Source organism: Sceloporus undulatus, chromosome 5 (assembly GCF_019175285.1).
Source record: "Sceloporus undulatus isolate JIND9_A2432 ecotype Alabama chromosome 5, SceUnd_v1.1, whole genome shotgun sequence".
NCBI lineage: Eukaryota > Metazoa > Chordata > Lepidosauria > Squamata > Phrynosomatidae > Sceloporus > Sceloporus undulatus.
The window spans coordinates 39,805,598-39,826,947 of record NC_056526.1 but is presented as its reverse complement, the minus strand read 5'-3'; the positions used below and the strand labels follow the sequence as shown (position 1 = coordinate 39,826,947).

General features: G+C 40.6%; 2 protein-coding genes and 1 non-coding gene across 3 annotated transcripts in view; all 3 read left to right on the top strand.

Moving 5' to 3' along the window:
- Nucleotides 1-4,450, top strand: part of UBN2 (ubinuclein 2) — a 44,751-nt gene extending 40,301 nt beyond the window's left edge. The window contains exons 15-17 of the mRNA XM_042467946.1: nucleotides 302-545; nucleotides 2,672-2,761; nucleotides 3,424-4,450. Of these exons, the coding sequence (XP_042323880.1) occupies nucleotides 302-545; nucleotides 2,672-2,761; nucleotides 3,424-3,473 (384 nt within the window). The 3' untranslated portion in view covers nucleotides 3,474-4,450. The remainder of the gene's footprint in view (nucleotides 1-301; nucleotides 546-2,671; nucleotides 2,762-3,423) is intronic.
- A 12,305-nt stretch (nucleotides 4,451-16,755) lies between these two features.
- Nucleotides 16,756-16,828, top strand: TRNAR-CCU. The gene has a single exon. It is a non-coding gene; the product is annotated as a tRNA-Arg (tRNA).
- A 725-nt stretch (nucleotides 16,829-17,553) lies between these two features.
- On the top strand, nucleotides 17,554-18,631 carry FMC1 (formation of mitochondrial complex V assembly factor 1 homolog). The gene is made up of 2 exons (XM_042467443.1): nucleotides 17,554-17,746; nucleotides 17,858-18,631. Exons 1-2 carry the CDS (start codon nucleotides 17,597-17,599, stop codon nucleotides 18,056-18,058), a joined length of 351 nt encoding a protein of 116 aa, XP_042323377.1. The 5' UTR covers nucleotides 17,554-17,596; the 3' UTR covers nucleotides 18,059-18,631.
- The last annotated feature ends 2,719 nt before the right edge of the window (nucleotides 18,632-21,350 follow it).

Sequence of the window (21,350 nt, the reverse complement as noted above, 5' to 3'; positions counted from 1 at the left end):
TGGAGAGGCAAGGATTGAGAAGGGAAAGAAGTGGATTTAAATTAGAAGTTTAGTGGGGAGAGAATCGGACCAGGAAGGGAATCACTTCTTTCACACACACACACACACACACACACACACACTCACTCTCTCTCTCCCCCCACCCCCACCCCCGGTGGGCAGATCTTTCAAAAATTACTGCTGAGAAATCAACCTTGGATTTTAGGATCAATTTGTGGCCATAAATTTCTTGACTTATAGTCGAGTATATATGGTAGTTTTAATGAAAGCAGATTTATAAATAACACCTGTTTCCATACAGTCAACAACAGGTTCATCATTACTGGCAAATGCTTCACCTTTGACTCTCATGACATCACCCCTGTCTGTAACTAATCAGAATGTGACATCTGCCCCATTGGCTAATTTTGGGATGCTGGGTAGCCTTGTTCCTGTGACTGTGCCCTTTCAGTTTCCATTGGAGCTACTTGGCTTTGGAACAGACACAGCTGGAGTGACAACCTCGGGATCTACCTCAGCGGCTTTCCATCACAGCTTAGCTCAAAGTAAGTGAAACTAGGTAACTTTTGGTACCATCCATTTTTTAAAATTATCTATCTGTATAAATGTTATACAGTTATTAAAATACACAGCCTGTACAATCACAAGTGATACTGTCCCCCAGATAGCTTTTCTGAGCAAGCCATCACTTTTTTGAGTTGCATCACTACTTCCCAGGACTACCAGCCTCTTTTTACTCCCTCGCTATTCTCAAGCCCCCAGCCTCCATTATGAGGTTTCTAGCTTCTGTGTACCCCCATACTATTCTCTGGCTACTCCTACCTCTGTCTCTAGCCCCCAAACACTATTCTCTCTTTACTCCCACCATAGTGTTATGACTCCAACACCCCGCCCCCCCCCCCAAAAAAAACCCAGATGTTGTTGCAGGAGATGCTACTCACATTGCAATGGGAGTGTTCCTCTGGCAGGAAAAGATAAGACAGCCTGAAGAGCAGCCTATTGTAATTTTTGTATGATTACCTTCCTTAAGCTTCAGTTTTAAAAAATGAGCAAAATTGAGCTGAGAGGTCTCTACCAATAAGCATTATTCCAGTATACAGTATTTTTATGGTTTGCTTATTTATTTATACAGTGGATCCTTGTTATATGCTGGGGTTTGGTTCCAAGATCCCCCGTGTATAACAAAATCCGTGTATGCTCAAGTCCCATTAAGTATAATGACATAGCAAAATGGTGTCCCTAATAAAAAATGGAACATCAAGGTAAATTTATACTTTTTTGGAACATTTTCAAACCGTGTATGCTTAAATTCGTGTATAAAAAATCCGTGTATAAGAAGGGCCGACTGTATTCTTCCTTTTGCCGAGTACTAGGACTTTAGATGCCTTACAAATATTAAAAGAGATATAGATACAATCTTGCATGTATAAAAAAAATAAAGTTAAAAGTTAAAATATAACTAATCTGTCTAGGAGTACCTTGGCCTTGTTTGAGTTAAGCTTCAATTTATTTGTCTTCATCCAGTTCACTACTTGTGAAAAGCACAAGTTTAGAACTGAAACACCTTCAATAGAGTGAGCGAGAAAGGAGAAATAGTTGGATTTCATCAGCCACTGAAACTCTAAAATCTTGATAGTGTCCACCAATGGTTTCATGTCTATATTAAATAGCACGAGGGATAGACTGGAATTCTGAAGGAGTCCACAAACTTAATAGCCAAAAGATTGAACAGAAATTATTTAGTATCACATTCTAGGCTTGAACCCCAAGGAAGGAAGGAATCTATTTTAAGATAGACTTCCCCTCCAGATTTCCTCCCAGCAAGGTAAGCCAAAAGGGCATCCTAACAGATGGTCTTGAAAACCACCAGAGGTCCAGCAAAACCAACAGGGACACTTGTCCCTATCTAGTTCTCAGTTAGATTGTCTAGCAAGGTGGCCAGAACTGTCTCCACCTTAACTAGGAAGCCAGATTGAAATAGATCTAGATAATCCATCACTTCCAGGAACCACGGAAGTGGTTTCCAGTACTTTACTAGGAAATGAAATCTTAGAAAGCTTCCAAAAGCTAACTTCTGATTCTGTACAAATTTTCATTCCCCCCCCCCTTTGTTATTGCTTCTTGAATAGATTCACCTTTGATACAAAGGATTCCCCTTTGCTAAATACTATACTGAGTTACATTTTTTGTTTTGATATTTGATGACTTATTCTAGGAGCAAAGCCTGTACCAAAGAATCATTTTCTTTAGTTTGGTATGTTGATTTCAAGTGCTATACAGTGGACCGGTGGTATCTGCTGGTGTTTGGTGCCAGGACCACCTACCCACCCCTGGGATACCAAACTCTGTGAATTCTTAATTCTCATTATATACAATGAAGTAATAAAATGGTGCCCCATATATAAAACTGCAAAATCAAGGTTTGCATTTTGGATTTTTAAAAATATATATATTTTCAAACCATGGGATGGTTGAATCCATTGATACGGAGGGCTGACTGTGCATTCAGCTTATATTTGTTGAAAGAACACATGTTAAACTGGTAACTATTGCTACAGATGTGTAAGAAAAAATGAATGAAATTGCTTTGTGCCATCATACATTTTTGCAACTATCAACTCACAGATCTTGTGGTTGAATTCCTCCCTCTTCTTTATCTACACCACTGCAGATTTACTAAAGGGTTTACAGCCAGGAGCTCAACATGCAGCAGCACTGTCTCACACACCTCTGCCTGCTCACATGCAGCAAGCTTATACAGGTAGGCAAATAATTATTTTCTTATTCAGCTGTTCAAAAGTGAAAAAAATGCTTTCTCATTACAGCTCAAGTATCTGTAGTTCAGTTATAGTGAAAAGATGTGAAAAGATGTGAAATCTCTTAACCTGTTTGCCATGAGAGCTGCTAATTGGACTTTAGCAAACACCAGAACCTTGAAATTGCTTATCAGTGTTTCACCTGCTACATCCAGGGACAATTTTGAACTTAGTGAATCTTGGGTTTTCAAAGGCCCCCTTATTATTTTCCTATTAGTGCTGAGAAAAAGCAGCATGTGAACAGGGCTGTATCATTTGATATCCTCCTGATCAGTTTCCCAAAATAATTAGAGGAAACCATCAGTGAATATATATGCTTCTAATAGTAATGTGCATATATAAAAAGTCTCCTACTTTTCTGATGTTTCCTGTATATATTGGCCTGCTCACATTTTTTTTTCAATTCAGTTTTATTATTGTAAATTACTAATATTATGTGGCAACAAATTCATTATGTGAAATAATATTTTTGTTTTAATAATTATGTAGTCAGAATTCAGCTTGCCATTTTGTAATGTGCAATTTTTGAGTTCAGCTTTTTTTTTTGTGATTGCAAAATAGTTTCTTACTTGATCCCCCCCTCCCATCTTTTATTCTTAAATTCCAGATGGAGGCCAAAGTAAAGGGGACACTAAGTTACAGAGGAAAACCCAATGATGCCCTGATGAGCAAGGGAGTTAAAATGGTTCTGCTTCGCTGATGGAGACTGTCCAGTTGGGAACGTGCTTATATGGACACAGAGCTGCTGTTTCTGTCAATGTTTACATATTCTGATCCCAAGCACTGTGGTGAGAAGAAGAAAAAGAAAACAATACTTGATCAAAGAGAGAAAGAAAGGAGGAAAGTGTTCTTGTAAAATCCATTCATAGTTTGAGCTCTCCTAAGGAACTCCCAAAGCCTTTTATCATTTCTGAGTGTCTCAGAAAGGGCTGGCCAATAAGGTTCAGTTGTCAAACCTACAGCAGCACAAACCTTTTGGGCTGACAACAACTGGTAGAGGATCTGTGAAAGGAAGCAAAAATAGACTCTTCGTATGCAAGGGAAGCCATCCATCCATTTAGCAAACTGGAGGTCCCAGAGGCATCTATAGTATATACCAGTTAGGAATATTCTGTACAATTTGAATGGTGTGAAGTGATTTGAAGAGCAAAAATAATGATTTCTGTAGAAACAGAATGGAAGAAAGCATTTTCTCCACATAAAACCAAAACCACTTGCCCACTATTTCTCTTTGAAGAGCCTAGAGTTTACAAATATTTTGCTTTGGTAATATTCACCATAGGAAAGATCACTGAACACTCAGAAATTCACAAGCTCTTAGGAAGGAAGGGTCAAGTTTGATTTAAATTATTTATTTCACTCCAAATGTTCAAATATGAAAAAGAAATACATTGGCTTTATCAGATTAAATCTTGTTTTCAGTAACTTCTGAAATAAGACATTTTTTGTGTGTCTTTAGGCTTGCTATAATAGTTCAGAGTTGCCTTATTTTTAATATATACACAATCCATAAATCTCTAATACTCATCGTTTGTGAAGATATTCTTGTCTGTGACTGTTCCTGTAACTCTGAAAGTCATACACTGTATTGATTCCCAACAAATAAAAATTGCATATAGCTTGCTTTTGTGCAAGATCTTGCTGTTATCTGTACTGTTCAAAGCTTTCTCCAAAGAATGGTTAAGGTGCCTTCTGCCTAAGCCTAAAATTTATATCTCCAGCATTCTTAAATCCTGCATAGCTGGAAGGTATAAAATCTTGAACCATTGTTACAACTTCTGGGCTGATTTTTTTTTCTTTTGATAGCAATATATTAATGTTTGGGAAGCAAGTTTAGGAGACTGTTTTGTATTGCACTCAATTAATACAGGAGAAATATTTGGGTCAAAATAATATTGAGAAGAAAAAACATCATAGCATGACACATTGTGCTATAAAAGCTTTTGTGATCTCCTGATCTATACACTATAGAGTCCCTAATTTAAAGTCTTTTGTCTCATTTAAATCTGATATGTCCTTAGATTTTCAGTCTTAATATGTAATTGGCCAGTTTTCCAAAGTTTCTGAGGTGTATGGACATACAGGAGAGCATGTAATAGCTGGAGATTTCTTTGAAACTTTAACTGCAGCTGTTTACACGGCTGAAGAAGGAAATTACATTTTCTGCAGACAGACATGTTGTTTATTAAGCAGCATGAGTGCCTGCATAAAAACGTCAAACAAACCTGCAGCTTTGTTTCTACCTCAAATATGCATATAAAGTTATTGTACAGAAGCAAGACCACATTTTTGCTATCTTCTGTTAGACAAATTTTTAATTACCAGGTTTACAGAGGTTTTTCTCCTTCAGTTTAGAAAGCCACGTAGTTTATCATGCTCATTTAGACTTCCCATTAATTGTATATGTGAAATATACATATATTTAAATAATATATACTATAAACATAGTAACTGAATGTTGGGTTGAGCCCATTATTAAAGAACTTTGCACAGAATTGGGAAATAAAAAGGTAAAGGGCTTTTTTAAATGCCTTCCTGGGGGATTAGTAGGGCAAACAACAAAGTTAAGCAATCATACTTAGTTCAAAATTTGTTTTAGCTGATATATTCTGAAAAGCCTTAACTTCTCCTAATTTGCTTACTAAAAGTCAGAACTTCCCCATTCACAAAAAGTCTAGCTTTCATGCATGACTTGACAACATCCTCCCCTTCACTGATGGTTTGCATCAGTGTGAATTGCCCCATTCTCACAACCAAGAGGATCTGTTCCAAATTAAGTATGCGTTTTTAAACTGTGGCTGTAGTGAAAGTGGTAATATTTACTGTGGCCCAAAATAAGTGTTGTAGATAAAGCTTTAGATATAGGGATGTTTGTGCAAACTCTCATCATGAAAAACTGTCAAACATACTGTATTGCTAATACGGAATTTGGCTCATGGAGCTTATTTTCCATACATAATATGAAAATGAAATCTTAAGTAGATAACAATCACTTCCCTGCTTCTGTTTGCTATAGGATAAGACAGGAAAAAGTATGGTAGTTGTGGGGATGCAGCCAGACATTTTCTGGCAAAGCCTTCACTTTTTCTTCTAGATAATTATTACTTCTAGAAGTAATGTATTAAATAACAGAAGGACATTAATGAGAGTATATATTTTAAGGTTTTTTTCATATTCTTTTTTTCATATTTAAAGCAACATATTTGTTCTGGTGAAAAGATCACAATTTCACCTCATAGAACATAATAGCATAACAACTTATTCTTGTCCACCAGTATATATCATACATATTTTAGAAGTTCATTAGATAGATTAATAAATATGAGTTAGATATTTATTCATATTTTTCTTTTGATCCAAAGCAGAATAAACTGGACATATGAGAACTGAGACCAATATTTGCAGATAGCTGACTAGGAATATCTGGTGACATTGCAGAACCACTGAAGTGGTGATGAATGCCAGATCTTCCCTATATATTCATTAACAGAAGAAATTTAGGCAGGAAGTAATCTAAACAGTAATTTGCAGTACTTCTTTAATAAGATCATAGAGACTTGTGCTAGTCATCAAAATACATGAAGAGGCTATGGACAGTATCTGCATTCCAATGAATAGCTTTTAATTTGTTTCTGCAAAATAAGTGTTTATTAGGACATTTTTAAAACTCATTTTCATTTTTAAATGCTTTTGGAAATTTTAACTCCTCCACCACCAACCCTCAGTATTCACAAGCAATAAGAGTCAATGCTGTCATTCCAAGCAGCTGAGCTGAGCTGATTTGAGGACTTTGAGCTGAAAGGGCAAGCTGGCTCTGAGCCTCCAATACAAGCAATAATTTTCAAATACAGGTTTTGCAGCTCATTATTTTTTAAATTAAGCTCCTGTTATGTGTGCTCATCCCTATGGGGCCACAGTAGCAATGACATGTTTATCTAGAAGCTCTACAAAGATATAGAGAAATCTAGGCATTGAACTACATGATCCAAATCTTCAGATGTCTTAACAAAGTGTTGCTCTTCTCTACCCCAAGATAATAGTGGATGGCACAAATCATTCCTTTTTGCTCAGCCTTTTATATTGTCTTCTCTCCAAGAAGAGTGATGAAAATGTCAAGTCAAAGTCCCAGGTGTCGGTGCTGTGGGTTTGACATCTGTTTCTATGAAATTAGATGTGACATTTAATGTATCCTAATAGGCTGTGAGTGGAGCAGGCAACCAAGATAGCCCTGCTGTTCTAATCATCCAACTTTCACATTGTCTCTCATATTGATCCAGAGCAGTTGATATGAAAGTAAATATTCTGCAACTCCCAAACTACCATCAGTTATACTGAACCATAACCATCTGACGGGTTACTTTCTTAGGACTCCCAACTGTCTTATCATGTTTGCTGCTACATTTATGAAAATATCTTTTGGCTATATTTATAAATAAATTTAAATCTAGTTTACAGATTAGTTTTAGAGTTGTTTGCCCACAGGAAGATTAGATATGTTGGTTACTTGGTGTGCATTGGCAAAAGACATAGTGATTCGTCTATTTCATTTTTGGACATTTCAGTAAAGTATTGCAGAAAGAAAGCAAAATCTGCAATCAAGCTAAACTTTGCAAAGTTTTTCACTCCAGTCTCTTCCAGTGTTGGAAGTCACTGTCAAGTTGCTTTTCCTGTTTTCCAAAAACTAACGGAGGTAAATAGAATAGGTAAACAACTGGTCAGCCAATGTTTTATGCAATTATAATTTTATGGCAATGTTAAATTGTTTTAAATAATTTGATTCCAACCCTGGCTGGTCTTACCCTCTAACTTACTTGATTCAGGCCTTTGTCCTTTGGTTAAGTGCCTTTTCTTTTTGTTCCCTTGTTTCCCCACATAATATACTCAGAGGTCCTAAAGTGCTAGGAGGTATTTGGAAGAACCTTAAACTTGCCAATATGACTTTATGCTGTTAAAATTACTTTCCCCTTCTGTAATTAATGTTGAATGTGTGTAATGTTATAGCTGCTGTGCCATGACATTCATTCTTATGCTCTTGCTTTCATGCACAGCAGTGTTCCCAAGAGTCCTGATGTTCCATCTGTTTCCTGTAGAATTTATGTTTTCTTGTGAAGGTGAGCATTGACACGGGGTATAATAACTAGGTGTGTTCCTGAGCAGCGCTAAGTAAGTGTTTGTGAGAAACCAACAGAGCTATTACTACTGGAATTTCAGGGTTTAAAATTATTAAATAGTGCTAGTGGCTATTCCTAAAATCTGGCATATTCCCTACATTGATAATGTAGAGCAGAATAAAATTTCCAAAGATTATAGAAAGTTTGTATGAAAATCAGAAGAGTTAACATCATACCAGCAAGTCTACTTCTGTTTTGGCATCATGAAGGGTAGTTTGCTTTGGTCAAGCTAAAAAATTAAAATCCTTTTCATATGGCTCTAGCTCTGCTACAGTAACTAAACCTTTAAACAAATAAAAGTTGTAATTTTCCATGCACCAAATACAGTGGGAACTTCCTTCCATTGCTCAGATACATGTGTAAAATCCATGTCAGCATTACTCATTTAAAAATCTTGTTGTACTTTGGCAAATTTGTTGGACTAAAGAGCAGCAAAATAATTTAATGCAAATAATCACAACCAGATATCATTTAATGTCAAGATTATTTTTACAATGATTACTACTGTAAATTAATGAACTGTGAGAATAAGAATCAAACCTTGCAAGTAGAATAAGTAATCATGCATTTTAAACCCTGTTACATACTAGTAATACACTCATCTGGATTTTCTTTAATGGTATATACTATTTAACATGTTTCTATTCTGTCTTTTAAACAGACCTAAATTACACTCTGCCTCAAATCAGTTCTGAATAGATGGTTGGCCCCTCTAAATAATGCTGAATACTGCTATTTCTTCAGTAACCATCTGTTCAAGGGAATGTGGGTCAACATAGCTGATGGAGATGTGACTTTATGAAGCAAGTTAACATTTTATTAATTGCAATGCAAATAAGCAAGGGAACTGCTTTTCTTCCAGCTCAGTGTATCTGTGTTTCATGCTTAATATAAGTGTTTTCATTCTTATTAGTAGGGAAGAAATTACTTGTCATGCTGAATCTTGTTGGAAGTAATAGGCATGACTTAAAATTGATGTGTAATGATGTCAATCTATTTGGAAAGAAAAGCATTCCTGTTGCTCTTAACTCAGCTTCATCCACTGAAAGGGATTTGCAGATGCCCCATTTTCTGAAGTAGAGACCATATGAAAGTGTTATGAAGTAGAATCATGGAACACAATTCATAAGTTACTTTTGCCTTTTTGTGAACCCACTTCTCAGAACCATGTTGCTCAGTTTTTTGCCTTTACAGCACCTACCCATCAGTGCTTGATAACTGGGGAAATTTGAGGTCTTTGAAACTTAGCTAAGGAACCAGCTGGACCAATTTGTTCTGGACCAACCTGTTCATAAATTTTATCTAGATTAAAGCATGCAGTGGGACTGGCAGAAGCAAACTTCTGTGCTCTGTTCCCCCATAACAACCCCAGAAGGATGCTATGTAGAGGTAAAATGTGTTGAATGTGACAAGCCATGGTGTGAAATTCTTAAACAAGAAAGCTGGGTCCTTAAAAACCTAGAGGAGGGGCCGTTAATGAGCAGCAGTGTGTTTCCACCAGTCCTGAGGCAAACATCAAAATCAAGATCCAACCATACATTTAAACAAAGTGTTGGCAACTTCAGAGGTTTTGTTGTCTATTTTCATCTCTCCCAAACTTCAGCAGTCCATACACCTAGAACCCTTCCATGCTGAAAATAATTTAATGCAAAAAATGACCAATTGTAAACCCCCACCCCACCTCAAGATTGTGCAGAGCACAATTGGAAATTTAAATTCCCAACTGTTCTGAGTTTCTGAGGTCCTATTTTAGCTCACAAATAGGCTTTTAAAGCCAGTTTTAGGCTCAAAACACCCCCATATCTTCTAAATGGCCAGTAAGAAGTGCCTGGAGTCTGTGGTCTTCACTTTGCCCACCTTGGTTAAAACCATTGTCAGTTGTTTCTCCTAACTGAATTGTGTTTTATTTTACTGTAGCAATAAATCAGGATGTTCTAAGTTCATCTTACAAAAGGTGTTATATCATGAAGTACTCCTTGTTCAACGGAGAATGCCTTTGTTACGTGTAACAACATGTAATATCTGAGACACTGCATTTTCATTTTAATCTGTCAATTACTCTTGGTACCGTATACAAAATATACACTACAATTGGTCACTTTACTCAGTACCAATACCTTTCTTTTGTGTGCTGATGTTTAACAATAAAAATAAGTGGGTCAGTTCTTCCCCAATATAAAAAAAAATAAACTGAGTAAAACTAGAAAATCTATAAGTGGTATGGTGTGGATTGGCACACAAAGCTCATAGGCAACTAGTTTTCAGCATGTTTTTCCCTAGTGCTTTTTTTCCCCTTGTAATGCCTTAGTTTGATTTTAGTAGGCCAAATAAACTATGCATATAGCTAGACTTCACATTCAGTACTATGTATATTTTCCCTTGCCAATGTAACATCTACCCAAAGAAACATGCCATAACTTTTGGAGTGTGTACATTACAGAATTATTTTTGTAACATGGAAATCAAGTTCTCGATAAAAAGCAGGAACATGTTACTAATACCATGTTATTATAAGAGACTTCATTGCTCTAGGAGGGGTTCTTAAAATCTGAAGGTGTTATGCCTTGATTGCTGTAATTAAATGCAGATAATGAAATAGGTAATTATGGGAATAAAATATTGGACTGATATAATCACCAGAAAGGGATGAATACATTACCTGTACAAGGATATGTAAGATACTTGCCTTGATTTCTCTCTGGGTAGAAGCTCCATTAAATATAAGCCAGTCTTACATCTTTCTGTCTTCTGTTGCACTTTGGTGTTGGAACTTTTGTAGACTGGATAATCTAGAAAACTAAATTTCCTGAAATGGTAACTGCTGTATTTTTTGCACAAGTTTTCTGTGTTGAGGATAGAGGTATAAATTGTTTTAAAGTATTTGGACTGCTGAGTAGCAAAGAGACAATTGCATTTACCTTGACATAAGCTTAATCTGCAGAAACTGCTGGGCAGTATTACATTGTTAGCATTATAAATTAGCTCCTCCAATTTCCCTCTCTTCTTTTTAACCACACTTGGTATTAGATACATGCCATGGTTAAAATATTAAATGTTAGTATTTTATTATCTAGGGAATAGATGCTTTCTATAGTTGGGCAACTGTGTAGTTATAGTGAGGAGCATTGAATTGAAGCTTTTCATTTGAGAACACAACAATAAGATAGTTGTCCTAAGGAATTCTATCAGCAGTAGAAGTTCCAAGTGTTAAAACACCCAAGTTCTTATTTATAGTGCAAATCATCCTTCAGAATACAGTATTTGTAGTTATTCTCTCCTCACTTATAACAGAAAAAGTCAGCTTTTAATACTTGGCTGGCTACACAATAAGACCAAGGAGATTCCACAAGGATAGCTTCATGAAATTGATACGTGAATGCTTAAGCACACAATTACCCACCATAGAGTAATATAAGTTTCCTTGTCAGGTGAGGGTGCTATAATAAACTACACTTGGCAAACACATCTGAAGCAGTCATTCAATATTTAGCTTGTTTCCACATTTAGGCTTATCTTTTTGTCTTGAGTATTTCCAAAACCTTGGAGAAGTCTAGGGCTTTATGTGGAGAAGACAACTTTCCTAACACATTTTCAATTTGGGTTATTCTCCATTTAACAAACTTACATCACTTCTCCTATTGAAAGGGGCCTGAGTAGTCAAGCACAGGGCTACTTAGTGACTGGTGCCAACTGCTTTTCATTTTTAGGGAGATGTGTTCTACTGATATGAAGGGATGCTAGATATTAAAGAAAAATATGATCATTTCCTCCTCTCTCAACTGAATTTGAACACAATATTTGAATTAACTTTTTGTAATAATCTCAGGACCTGAAAGATTGTAGCATAGTGTGTCTTAAATGATGTACTGTACCAGCCATGAATTTTGTAAATATCCCTGTCACTCTCCTTTTTGTATTTCTTTTTAAAGTTTGTGAGGCTCCTAACAATAAGAGCTGGTACCTGGTTACTTTCCATATAAAACTGGATGAGGAAAAAAGGGGGAAAGTTGCTGCCACAAAAAGCCTGCACCAGTTATAAATATGTATTCAGGCGGTTTTGTTTTTAAAAACACAGTTAAATTGGGAGGCAAATACTTTACCTCCTAAGATATTCTATTGCAGTTTGGACCTTAGGAATAAATAACATGTATTTGTTTCCAACCCTTATTGTCTGGAAGATAGTGAATTCATGTCAGTAATCCTAGAATTACTGTCTCCCAGTTTAAATCCTCCAAACAGGGTGCAGAATGGTGGTGTTTTTTGGGGCAACAGGTTTCCTTTGAGAATCCATCTGTAGGTAACTAGCAGATATCTGATCAAAAGTGGGAGCCTTGTTCAACTGAGTGTAGATGTACCTGTCCCAAAGCATGACAGGGCCTTCATGAGTGTTTTTCTTTTGTATGTGTCACGTGTCTGTGCTGTAATAAATAAAGAGGAATGTACATATAAACCTATGCATCTGTGTAGTTTATTTAAAATAATTTATCCTAACTTTTAATTCAGTTTACTGAGTTAACCAGGTTGCTAACAAATCTAAGCGCATATTAAGAACTCAATTTAAGAAGTAGCTTCATCGGAGGAAGTAGTGGAGATAATATTGATCTTTGTTGTTGTTGTTAACTGCCTTCAAGATGACCCCAGCTCATGGCAACCCTATGGATGAGACATCTCCAAGACACCCAGTCCTCCACTGCTCTACTCAGGTCCTACAAATGCAGACCCCTGATCTCCATGATAAGAGCCTTATTATCTGGCGTGCAGTCTCTCTCTTTCTACTACCTTCCCTACCATTATTATCTTTTCCATTGAGTCGTGGCTTCTCATGGATAAAGTATGACAGCCTCAGATTAGTCATCTTGGCTTCCAGGGAGCGTTCATGCTCGATCTGTTCTAGGATCCATTTGTTTGTCTTTTTAGCAGTCCACTGTATCTGTAGAACTCTTCTCTAACACCCCATTTCAAATGAGTTGCTTTTCTTCCTATCCACTTTCTTCACTCTCCAGCTTTCACACTCATACATAGAAATTGGCATATCTGTTACCTTGTATTAATTTTTTGATATAGCCACTAAAAGTAAGTGGTCCACCATGATTGGTAGTGGAGTCTTCATTGCTGGCACCTCTATTCAAATGGACAGCACTTGGTTCTTATTATATATACAGTACTGGAGAGAGAGAGATGTGCTTTTGAGAAGTAAATTGTTGACATGGCAAAACTCATTCAGTCTCTCTCCTGCTTCATTTCTTGATCCTATTTTCCTATAATCTTTGAACTAATCTGGTTTGGCACCACTGCCATGGCTCAGTGCTTAGAATTCTGGGAACTGTCATTGGTTGTGGCATCGTTGTGGTGTTAAGTCCCTTGGAGAGTGGTGGAGTCTCCTTCTTTGGAGGTCTTTAAACAGAGGCTGGATGGCCCTTGGGGTGTCTTCCAACTCTTCTATGATTCTAAGTCATAGCCCTGCATTTTGTCAAGATGTGGTGGTGCTGGTTATTCTGAGTTCAGACAGTGTGGAAGGCTATTCATGCAACAGCCACAGCATCTTCACAAAAATGGCATGATCCCACCAACCCCCTTATGACTTTTAACATCTTTCCCTGGTGAAGAAGCAGTGCAGCTTTGAAAGCTTGTAAACCTGTGTATGTTTCCTATGTTTCCCTATGGGCAAGCATTCCCCAATGTATCTCTATAAGCAAGGATTTTCCAATGTATTCCTATAGGATAGTATTCTCCAATTATCCCCTATGGGCAATTATTCTCCAAAATTTCCTTAAGGGCAAGTAATTCCCAATGTTTCCCTATAGGCAGTTATTCCCCAATGATTCCCTATGGCAGTGATGGCAAACCTTTTCAGGTCTGCATGCTGGGGCAGGGCTTCAGCCCCCCCTCCCAGGAGAGGTCTGCATGCTGAGGTGTCACTTTCGGCACATGTGCCATAGGTTTGCCATCATGGCCCTATGGGCAAATATTCTCCAATACTACTATATATCCATATAGGCAAATAATTCCCAATGTTTTTCTGTGGGCAAGTATTCCAATGTATCCTTATAGGCAAGTGTAATGACTGGGCCTCCAGTCATTGGAAGACTTCTGCCAGGTAATAAAGAGTAAGCTGGGAGGGAGGCACATGCAGGTGGGTGATGACATCACAGCTGACGGAAGGCTCACTTGACCAATCAGTGAGCAGGATTGAGAGTTTCTTCCAGAAGCTTCTAAGAGAAACAGCCTCTGAGACCAGGTGAGAGTTGGAGAGTGGCAGTTAGAGAGAGTCTTGAGCAGTTAGTGGTTTCTACAGTGAGAATTCGAGGTGGGAATCTCTCCCTCGAGTTAGTCTTACTGTAGGTTAGTGTTGTGCCCATAGCAAGAAGGCATAATTCAGGCAGATAGTCTATGCTAAGCTAAGACCTGTAGCTATATTTCAAATCCATCAAGGTCGGCATATTGCATCAATATATCAGTTAGTAGGGAATGTGCTAGAATGTTTAGGCCTTATTATTTTTTCTGGTTGCTTGCATGAAATGAATACTTTTAGAATTACACATATTGTACCTGCAAGGCCCTTAGGATCTTGCATGGTTTATATCTTTGTTCTGTTTTGTTTAATTATAATAAATACTTCCTTAAGAGTATCTGCTACTTCGACACTCCCAGCTCAGTTGATGCTTGAGAAAATTAGCAAAGAAGTAGAACTGGAAGTCCTTAACAAGTTCCAGTGTATGTTAAGGGAAATCCAATATGAATTTGCTGGGCGGTGGCAGCTGCAATGAATAACCTTTCTATTGTGGCAGACGCTGGGGACTTTTGTTATCCCACCGCTGCCACCAAATTATATAACGAAGCTTTCCTATTGTGCCACCAAATTATGTGAAGGCCCCGTCCAGCCAACCTTCACCCTAATGCCAGCAATTTAAGTGATGCGCTCCACACCACAATCTACTCCTATACCTGTCTTTTAACATATAGCAGCATATGGTTGTGTTTTGAAACTACTCAGGCCAAGCAGTTTTTCAAACAATAATAAAAGTTTATTTGAATAACAGAAATATATTGAGTATCTTTAATGTACAGTTGTTATTGCATCTTTACTTAGCAAATTAGTTACCGATATCTCACTACTCTCTCTTTCTCTCAGTAGTAAACCAAAGTCAGCCACGCAGGCTATGAAATCCCTCAGGATCCTAAAGAACCCCAAGACTCCCTTCCTAGAGTTGGGTTATCTCCGAGTCCCTCAATTTCAGACTCTTCCCAAAGATAGTCCCTCTCTGGACTTAACAAGATCTATCAGGGTATAAGCCCCTCACACTGGACTTAAACCTCAGTTCCCCTTTGGAACTCATAAAACTGTGTCCACTCACTGGACTCAACAGTACCCTATGCCACTATTCCCTCAGGAACTTCTGGAACACAGTCCTCCCTTGGACTCAACTGTCCCATCCCAACTGTCACTCACTGTCACCCAACGGACTCTCTCCTCTATTAGCCCGGAATTTTCAAAAGTCCCAGCCCACGTCCTATTGGCTAGTCTTCAGCTGCCTTCTGATTGGTCAGCCGGGTGTTCTGTGCACCACAGCAGCATCATTCGAGGATCTCAACTCAGAAAAAGAGTAGGAGCATAGACCAGGAGATTTGGGGAGAAATAAATGATCTGCTGAGAGTAAGAGCCAAGGCAGGCCTGCTGTTTGGCTGCTTGGACCACAGGAGGATCAACACATGTTGGCAGCAGTTTTTTATGGACTTGGGAGTTACAGTTTTAGCTACTTTTTAGCATTGATGGTGAACCTATGGCACAAGTGCCAGGGATGGCACTCAGAGCCCTCTCTGTGGACACACACGCTGTCACCCCAGCACAGAGTTCACCAGAGTTTGTTACTAGAAGGCCATAGGGATGTGGCACTTTGCAATAAATAAGTGGGTTTGGGGTTGCAGTTTGGGCACTCAGGCCTGTTACACACTCTGAAAATAAAGCTGCTTCGAGTCACAGTGGAGGTATGGTGTTTCAATGATGCATGCGTCCTAAGAGTCCAGAAGTCGCACCAATGCCACACTCTAGACTGGAGCATGGCTTTGGTGTGGCCTCTGGACTCTTAGGATGCATGCATCATTGAAACACCATACCTCCACTGTGATTCGAAGCAGCTTTATTTTGGCTGTCTGTAACAGGCCTCAGTCTCTAAAACATTCACTATCACTACTTTAGAGGTAGATCCTTTTTGCCCCGCTCTCTCTCTCTCTCTCATTCACCTGTCTAGGAGAGGAAAGGGAGCCTGTGGGTGGGTCTGCGCCTGCGGTTGTGTGAGGGAATGGGAGTGAAGCCCTTCGAAGCAGATAGCAGGTTCTGGGTATTGGCCTCTGACTCCTAAAGGAGAGGAGCTGATCCTGGGTGCTCCCAGATACTCAGGAGAGGGGCTGGGGTCTCTGTCTCTCTTGACTTTTGGTCTCCTTATATCCCCTAAGGGCAAGTAATTCCCAATGATTCCCTATGGGCAAGTATTCCAATGTACTCCTATGGGTAATTATTCTCCAATGCTTCCGCCATCTTCTGAAAGGAAGACCCACGTCTGGTTTGTTTACGGGCGCCATTGGCGTTCTCTGATTCGCCCAGCCGCCTCTGTGAGGTAACTTCCGGTTCGAGTTTTTTTTCAAAATGGTAACCATGACAACATTAACGAATAAGCAACGTATAAAACACTCAAAAGGGGAGGAATTAAACTACAAAAGCGAGTGACGTCAGCTAGAAATAAAACATGGGCAGAAAACTCTGCTGAGCAGCCCCAGTGGCCTAATGGATAAGGCATTGGCCTCCTAAGCCAGGGATTGTGGGTTCGAGTCCCATCTGGGGTGAGGAGGTTTTTTCCCCTCCCTCAGCGCTTGATATTTTGAGGTAATTCTGCCAGAGGTTTATTACAACCAATAAACACACTATTTTTTCATCCCCTTCAATAAACAAACGAGCGCTGTGACGAAAAGGTTAACTCTTGGGTCGCTGCGGGGCTTCAAGTAACTGGGTTTGAGGCCGTTTTAACGGGCACGGCTCCGTGCTGTGGAATTCTGGGAATGGTCGCAAGTATTCCCCAATGATTCCCTGTGGACGAGTGCTGTCATCTGTTTGACGACGCCCTGAGGCGGGGGGGGGGGCTGGCAATTGACCCAACGGATCGATATCCAAGTGATTGATCAATTGATTGGATTTACAGCCCTCCTTTCTCCCTGGGTGGGATCCAAGGCGGTTGAAGTGGTCTCTTCAAGAGGAGAGATAACCCAGTTTAACTCTTTGTCTGGTTCTTTGCTATGGAATTCTGGGAGTTGGAGTTTGTTGTGGGGCCCCACAACAAACTCCAATTCCCAGAATTCCATAGCAAAGAGCCAGACAAAGAGTTAAAGCGGTGCCAAACTGGGTTATTACTCATTTCCTCAGCTGCTCCTCCGCTCGGTACTCGACAGGCCGCCCTGAATCGAGGCCCGAGGCGCCTCATAATATATGTCCGTTGCTCTCGATCCCCCGTCGCTGATTGGCCGTCGCGAGAAAGAGCTGCGCTCTGATTGGCTGGCGCTGTGTCAGCAGTTTGGCAGCAGGTTGCCAGGCTGTGGGATCCAGTCTGAGAGGGAGCGATGGCGGCGCTGGCGGCGCTGGGCTCTCCTCTGCGGACGTTCCGGGGCCTGGCGCGCGAGCTGCGTTTCGCCTTAGGAAGGGAGAAGGGCCGCCTTTACCGGGACGCGGCGGCCTATCAGTACCTAAGGGACGCCTTCCGCGCGCACCGGGTAGGGAGCTGAAGCGTCCTCCCTCCGCCTGCAAGACTCAGGGGCGGAGTGGAACTCTCCCCTGGAAGCTGTACCAAATGCCTGATGTTTTCCTTTCGTCTTTGCTCGCAGGTAACCAGCGAAAAGCTGTGCCGGGCTCAGCACGAGCTCCATTTCCAGGCAGCCACCTACCTTTGCCTCCTGCGCAGCGTCCGGGAGCACTTAGCGCTCCATAAGGAATACCATGGAAGAGGAGATCGCACCTCGGAACAAGTGGCTGGACTTGTAGGCCTGAAACTGCCGCAGCAGCCTGGAGGGAAAGGATGGGAGTGAATCTGACTTCAGAAAAGTCGGCCATCTTTCCCAGCCTTGTTTGGATGAAATACAGCATTTCTGCTGCGTTTGTGTCCATATCGACATAGAAATTAGCCTCACCAAACAGAATGGGGCTGGTTTATGAATAGACACGCAGAGACTTGTGCTCATTTTCTGCCTCGCAAACAAGATTCCTGATGTCCGCCTGGAGTCTTTATTCCTATTTCTTTAAAAGGCAAATTATCTCGTTCAGTACTCTGTTAAAAATGTGTTTGTTTTTTTTTTACATCCAGGATAACTCACAATAAAGTAAAAAGATTCAAAACAAGAAAGAATAAAAACAAAGTTGCAATTGAAAATAAGCAGCATAAAACTAAACTGACTTTCAGTGTATATAGACTGTAAGCCTGCAAAAATGAAAATTGCCCTTAAGAACCAATGGGACGGATGTCACGCAGCTTGACTGCCTCATAATCGGACACTGATACTTTCTGTCCACAGATGTTTCCATTTTCCTCCACAAACAATACATTGAAATCATGTAGAGATGGGCATCTGGCCACCCAGATATTCCCCATTTCTATGGATTCTTTATCCACCGATTCAACAACCCAGGGCTTGGAAATATTTTAAAAATATATAAATTTCAAACAGCAAGCCTTGATTTGCAATTTTATATCCAGTCCTGGACACCAGGGGCATTACCTTGCAGAGGCTCCGGTCTTTCTTGGCTGAGTGTTCCTAGAGGGTGGTGCTGGAGGACTGCACTTCAGCCTTTTGGTCATTTGCTTATGGGGTTCCACAGAGGTCGATATAGTTTCCAACATCTATGGTGAATTACAGTCCTATATTGAAACTGAAACTCAGTCCACTTAATACAAGGTTATTGGTAAGCTGTCCAGTCCATTACAGCGGCCAGACACTGGTTTAGGACAAAAACAGCTTCCTTGGAATTGGGTGGAAAGGAGTGATAGAGCTGGGTATCATCAGCATACAGGTGACACCTTCCCCCCAAACTCCAGACAACCTCTCCCAGAGGTTTCATATACAGTAGATGTCAAAAGCATAGGATTAATATACCACCCCTAGGAATCTAGGATTCCCTAGGATGGAACGATGGCAGTTAAAGTGGAAGCACAGAGCTATAGTTGTGTTGTGTGGAGGGAACCTTTCCTCAAGTGTGAGCAATAGGAAACTTCAGTCTGGAAACTCTTTAGGAACCAACACAACTCCCAAAAGACTTGCAAGATGTGCTTGGGTCCCCTGAACCTCAATAACGTCACTTGTAGGCGTTATATGCCTTCAAGTCGACTGACTTATGGTGACCCTGTCACAGTTTTCTTGTAAGATTTATTCAGAGATTTGCCATTACCTTTCTTTTAGGCTGAGAGTGTGAATTGCTCACGGTCACCCAGTGGGTTTCTGTGGCTGAGCAGGGATTTGAACCCTGGTCTGATGGTTCGATATGAGGCACCAGATCCTTTCTGATATTGGAAGCTAAATGGGATTTGCTTGGGCTACTCTCTGGATGGGAGACCGCCAACGAATACCAGGTGCTGTAGGCTATATTTTAGTGAAAGGAGCTGGCAAAATTCCTGTGGCAACCCTATGAAATTGATGGGGTCACCATAAACTGATAGGTGACTTGAAGGCACACACACTCTTCCAGTTCAGCTTCAATACTGCTGCAGCATGGTGGCTACTCCACTAACCCAGCAGCTCCTTACTCTTTTTCCTGGCTTCCCATCACTTTCTGGAGGAGCCGCACATTTCAACTATTCAATCCAGACATTGCATGTAAACCCTCTTCGGATCCCTGACCTTGCTGAGTTTGTTGTTGATGTCAAGATGGCGATTGGCCCCTTAAAGAGTGACAAGAACACCTAGTCAGGTTTTTGTTGGTCTTGGCTGCCTTCAAGTCAACCTTGATTCATGGCAACCCATCCTCCACTGCGCTGCTCAGGGCCTCCCTGATTTGAGTCCATCCATCTGGCTTGCCTTCTTCCTCTCTTTCTACCACCTTCTGTCTTTCCTAATGAGTCATGCCTTCTCATGATGTGGCCAAAGCATGACAGCCTCAGTTTAAGCATCTTTGCTTCCAGGGAGATTTCAGGCTTGATCTGTTCAAAGACTAATTATCCTCAGCACTTTTCTCCAGCACCACATCTCAAACGAGTTGATTTTCTTCCCGCCGGCTTTCTTCACAGTCCAGTTCTCTCATCCATTCATGGTGATGGGGAATACAATGGTTTGGATGATTCTAATGTTGGTGCTCAGTTGTGTATCTTTACTCTTTAGGATATTGTCTGGTCCTTTCATGGCTGCCCTTCCCAGTCCTAGTCTTCTGGGAGACGGTCTGCGTGGCTCCATTTCACTTTCTCCATTTTTAACTCTTTTGCCTGATGAAGCCAGTGGAGCTTTGGAAGCTTGCAACATGCCTAATGTCCATTTTGGCTGAACCTGCAGTGATTCCCAAACTTTGGTCCTCCAGGTGTTTTGGCCTTCAGCCTCCAGAATTCCTGTTAAGCTGGCTGGGGCTTCTGGGAGTTGAAGCCCAAAACGTTTGAAGGAACGAAGTTTGGGGATCCCTCCTGTACAAGTGTTTTGGATGACAATGTACTTTGATGTATGGCCAACAAGGCTGCCCTGGGATATGGCTTCCTCTGAATAACCACGCAAGGAAGGGATCTGTGATGGGCACCACCTGGCCTTGCCAACCTTCACGTTTCCCCCCTTAGCCCCTTTACAGGGATCTCCTTACAAAATGGCCCCAATCATGCGACATTTTGATAGACAAAGAGATATTATCATCTCCGCTCCAGTCAAAACACGCTGCAGAAATAATCCAGTTTGAGACCGTTTTAATTGCCTTGACTCAATGCTAGGGAATTCTGGGAAATGTAGTTTTGAGAGACATACAACCTACTCTAGTGCCACAATAAGCTACTATTCCCAGGATTCCCTAGTATTGAGCCAGGGCAGTTAAAGCGGCCTCAGACTGGATTATTTCTGCGGTGTGTTTTAGACCTCTGTCAGGAGGCCCGAGCGAGGAGCAGCCTTCCCTCGCCTCCAGTCCAGAAATGGCAGCCCAACGACGCTCGACCAATCCAAGGCAAATACGTCACACACACACGCAAAAAAAATAGCAGGCACGAGCCCATCCTCCAATCAGATCGAACGCCGGTCGAGAGAGGCGGGTCACGGGGGGAGGAATGCCTGCGTGGTCCAATCAGCGACGTCCGAACGGAGGCGCGTGCGGAACTCGGCGGAGCCAATGGGAGCAGAGCGGAATGGGGAGGGGGGAAAAGAA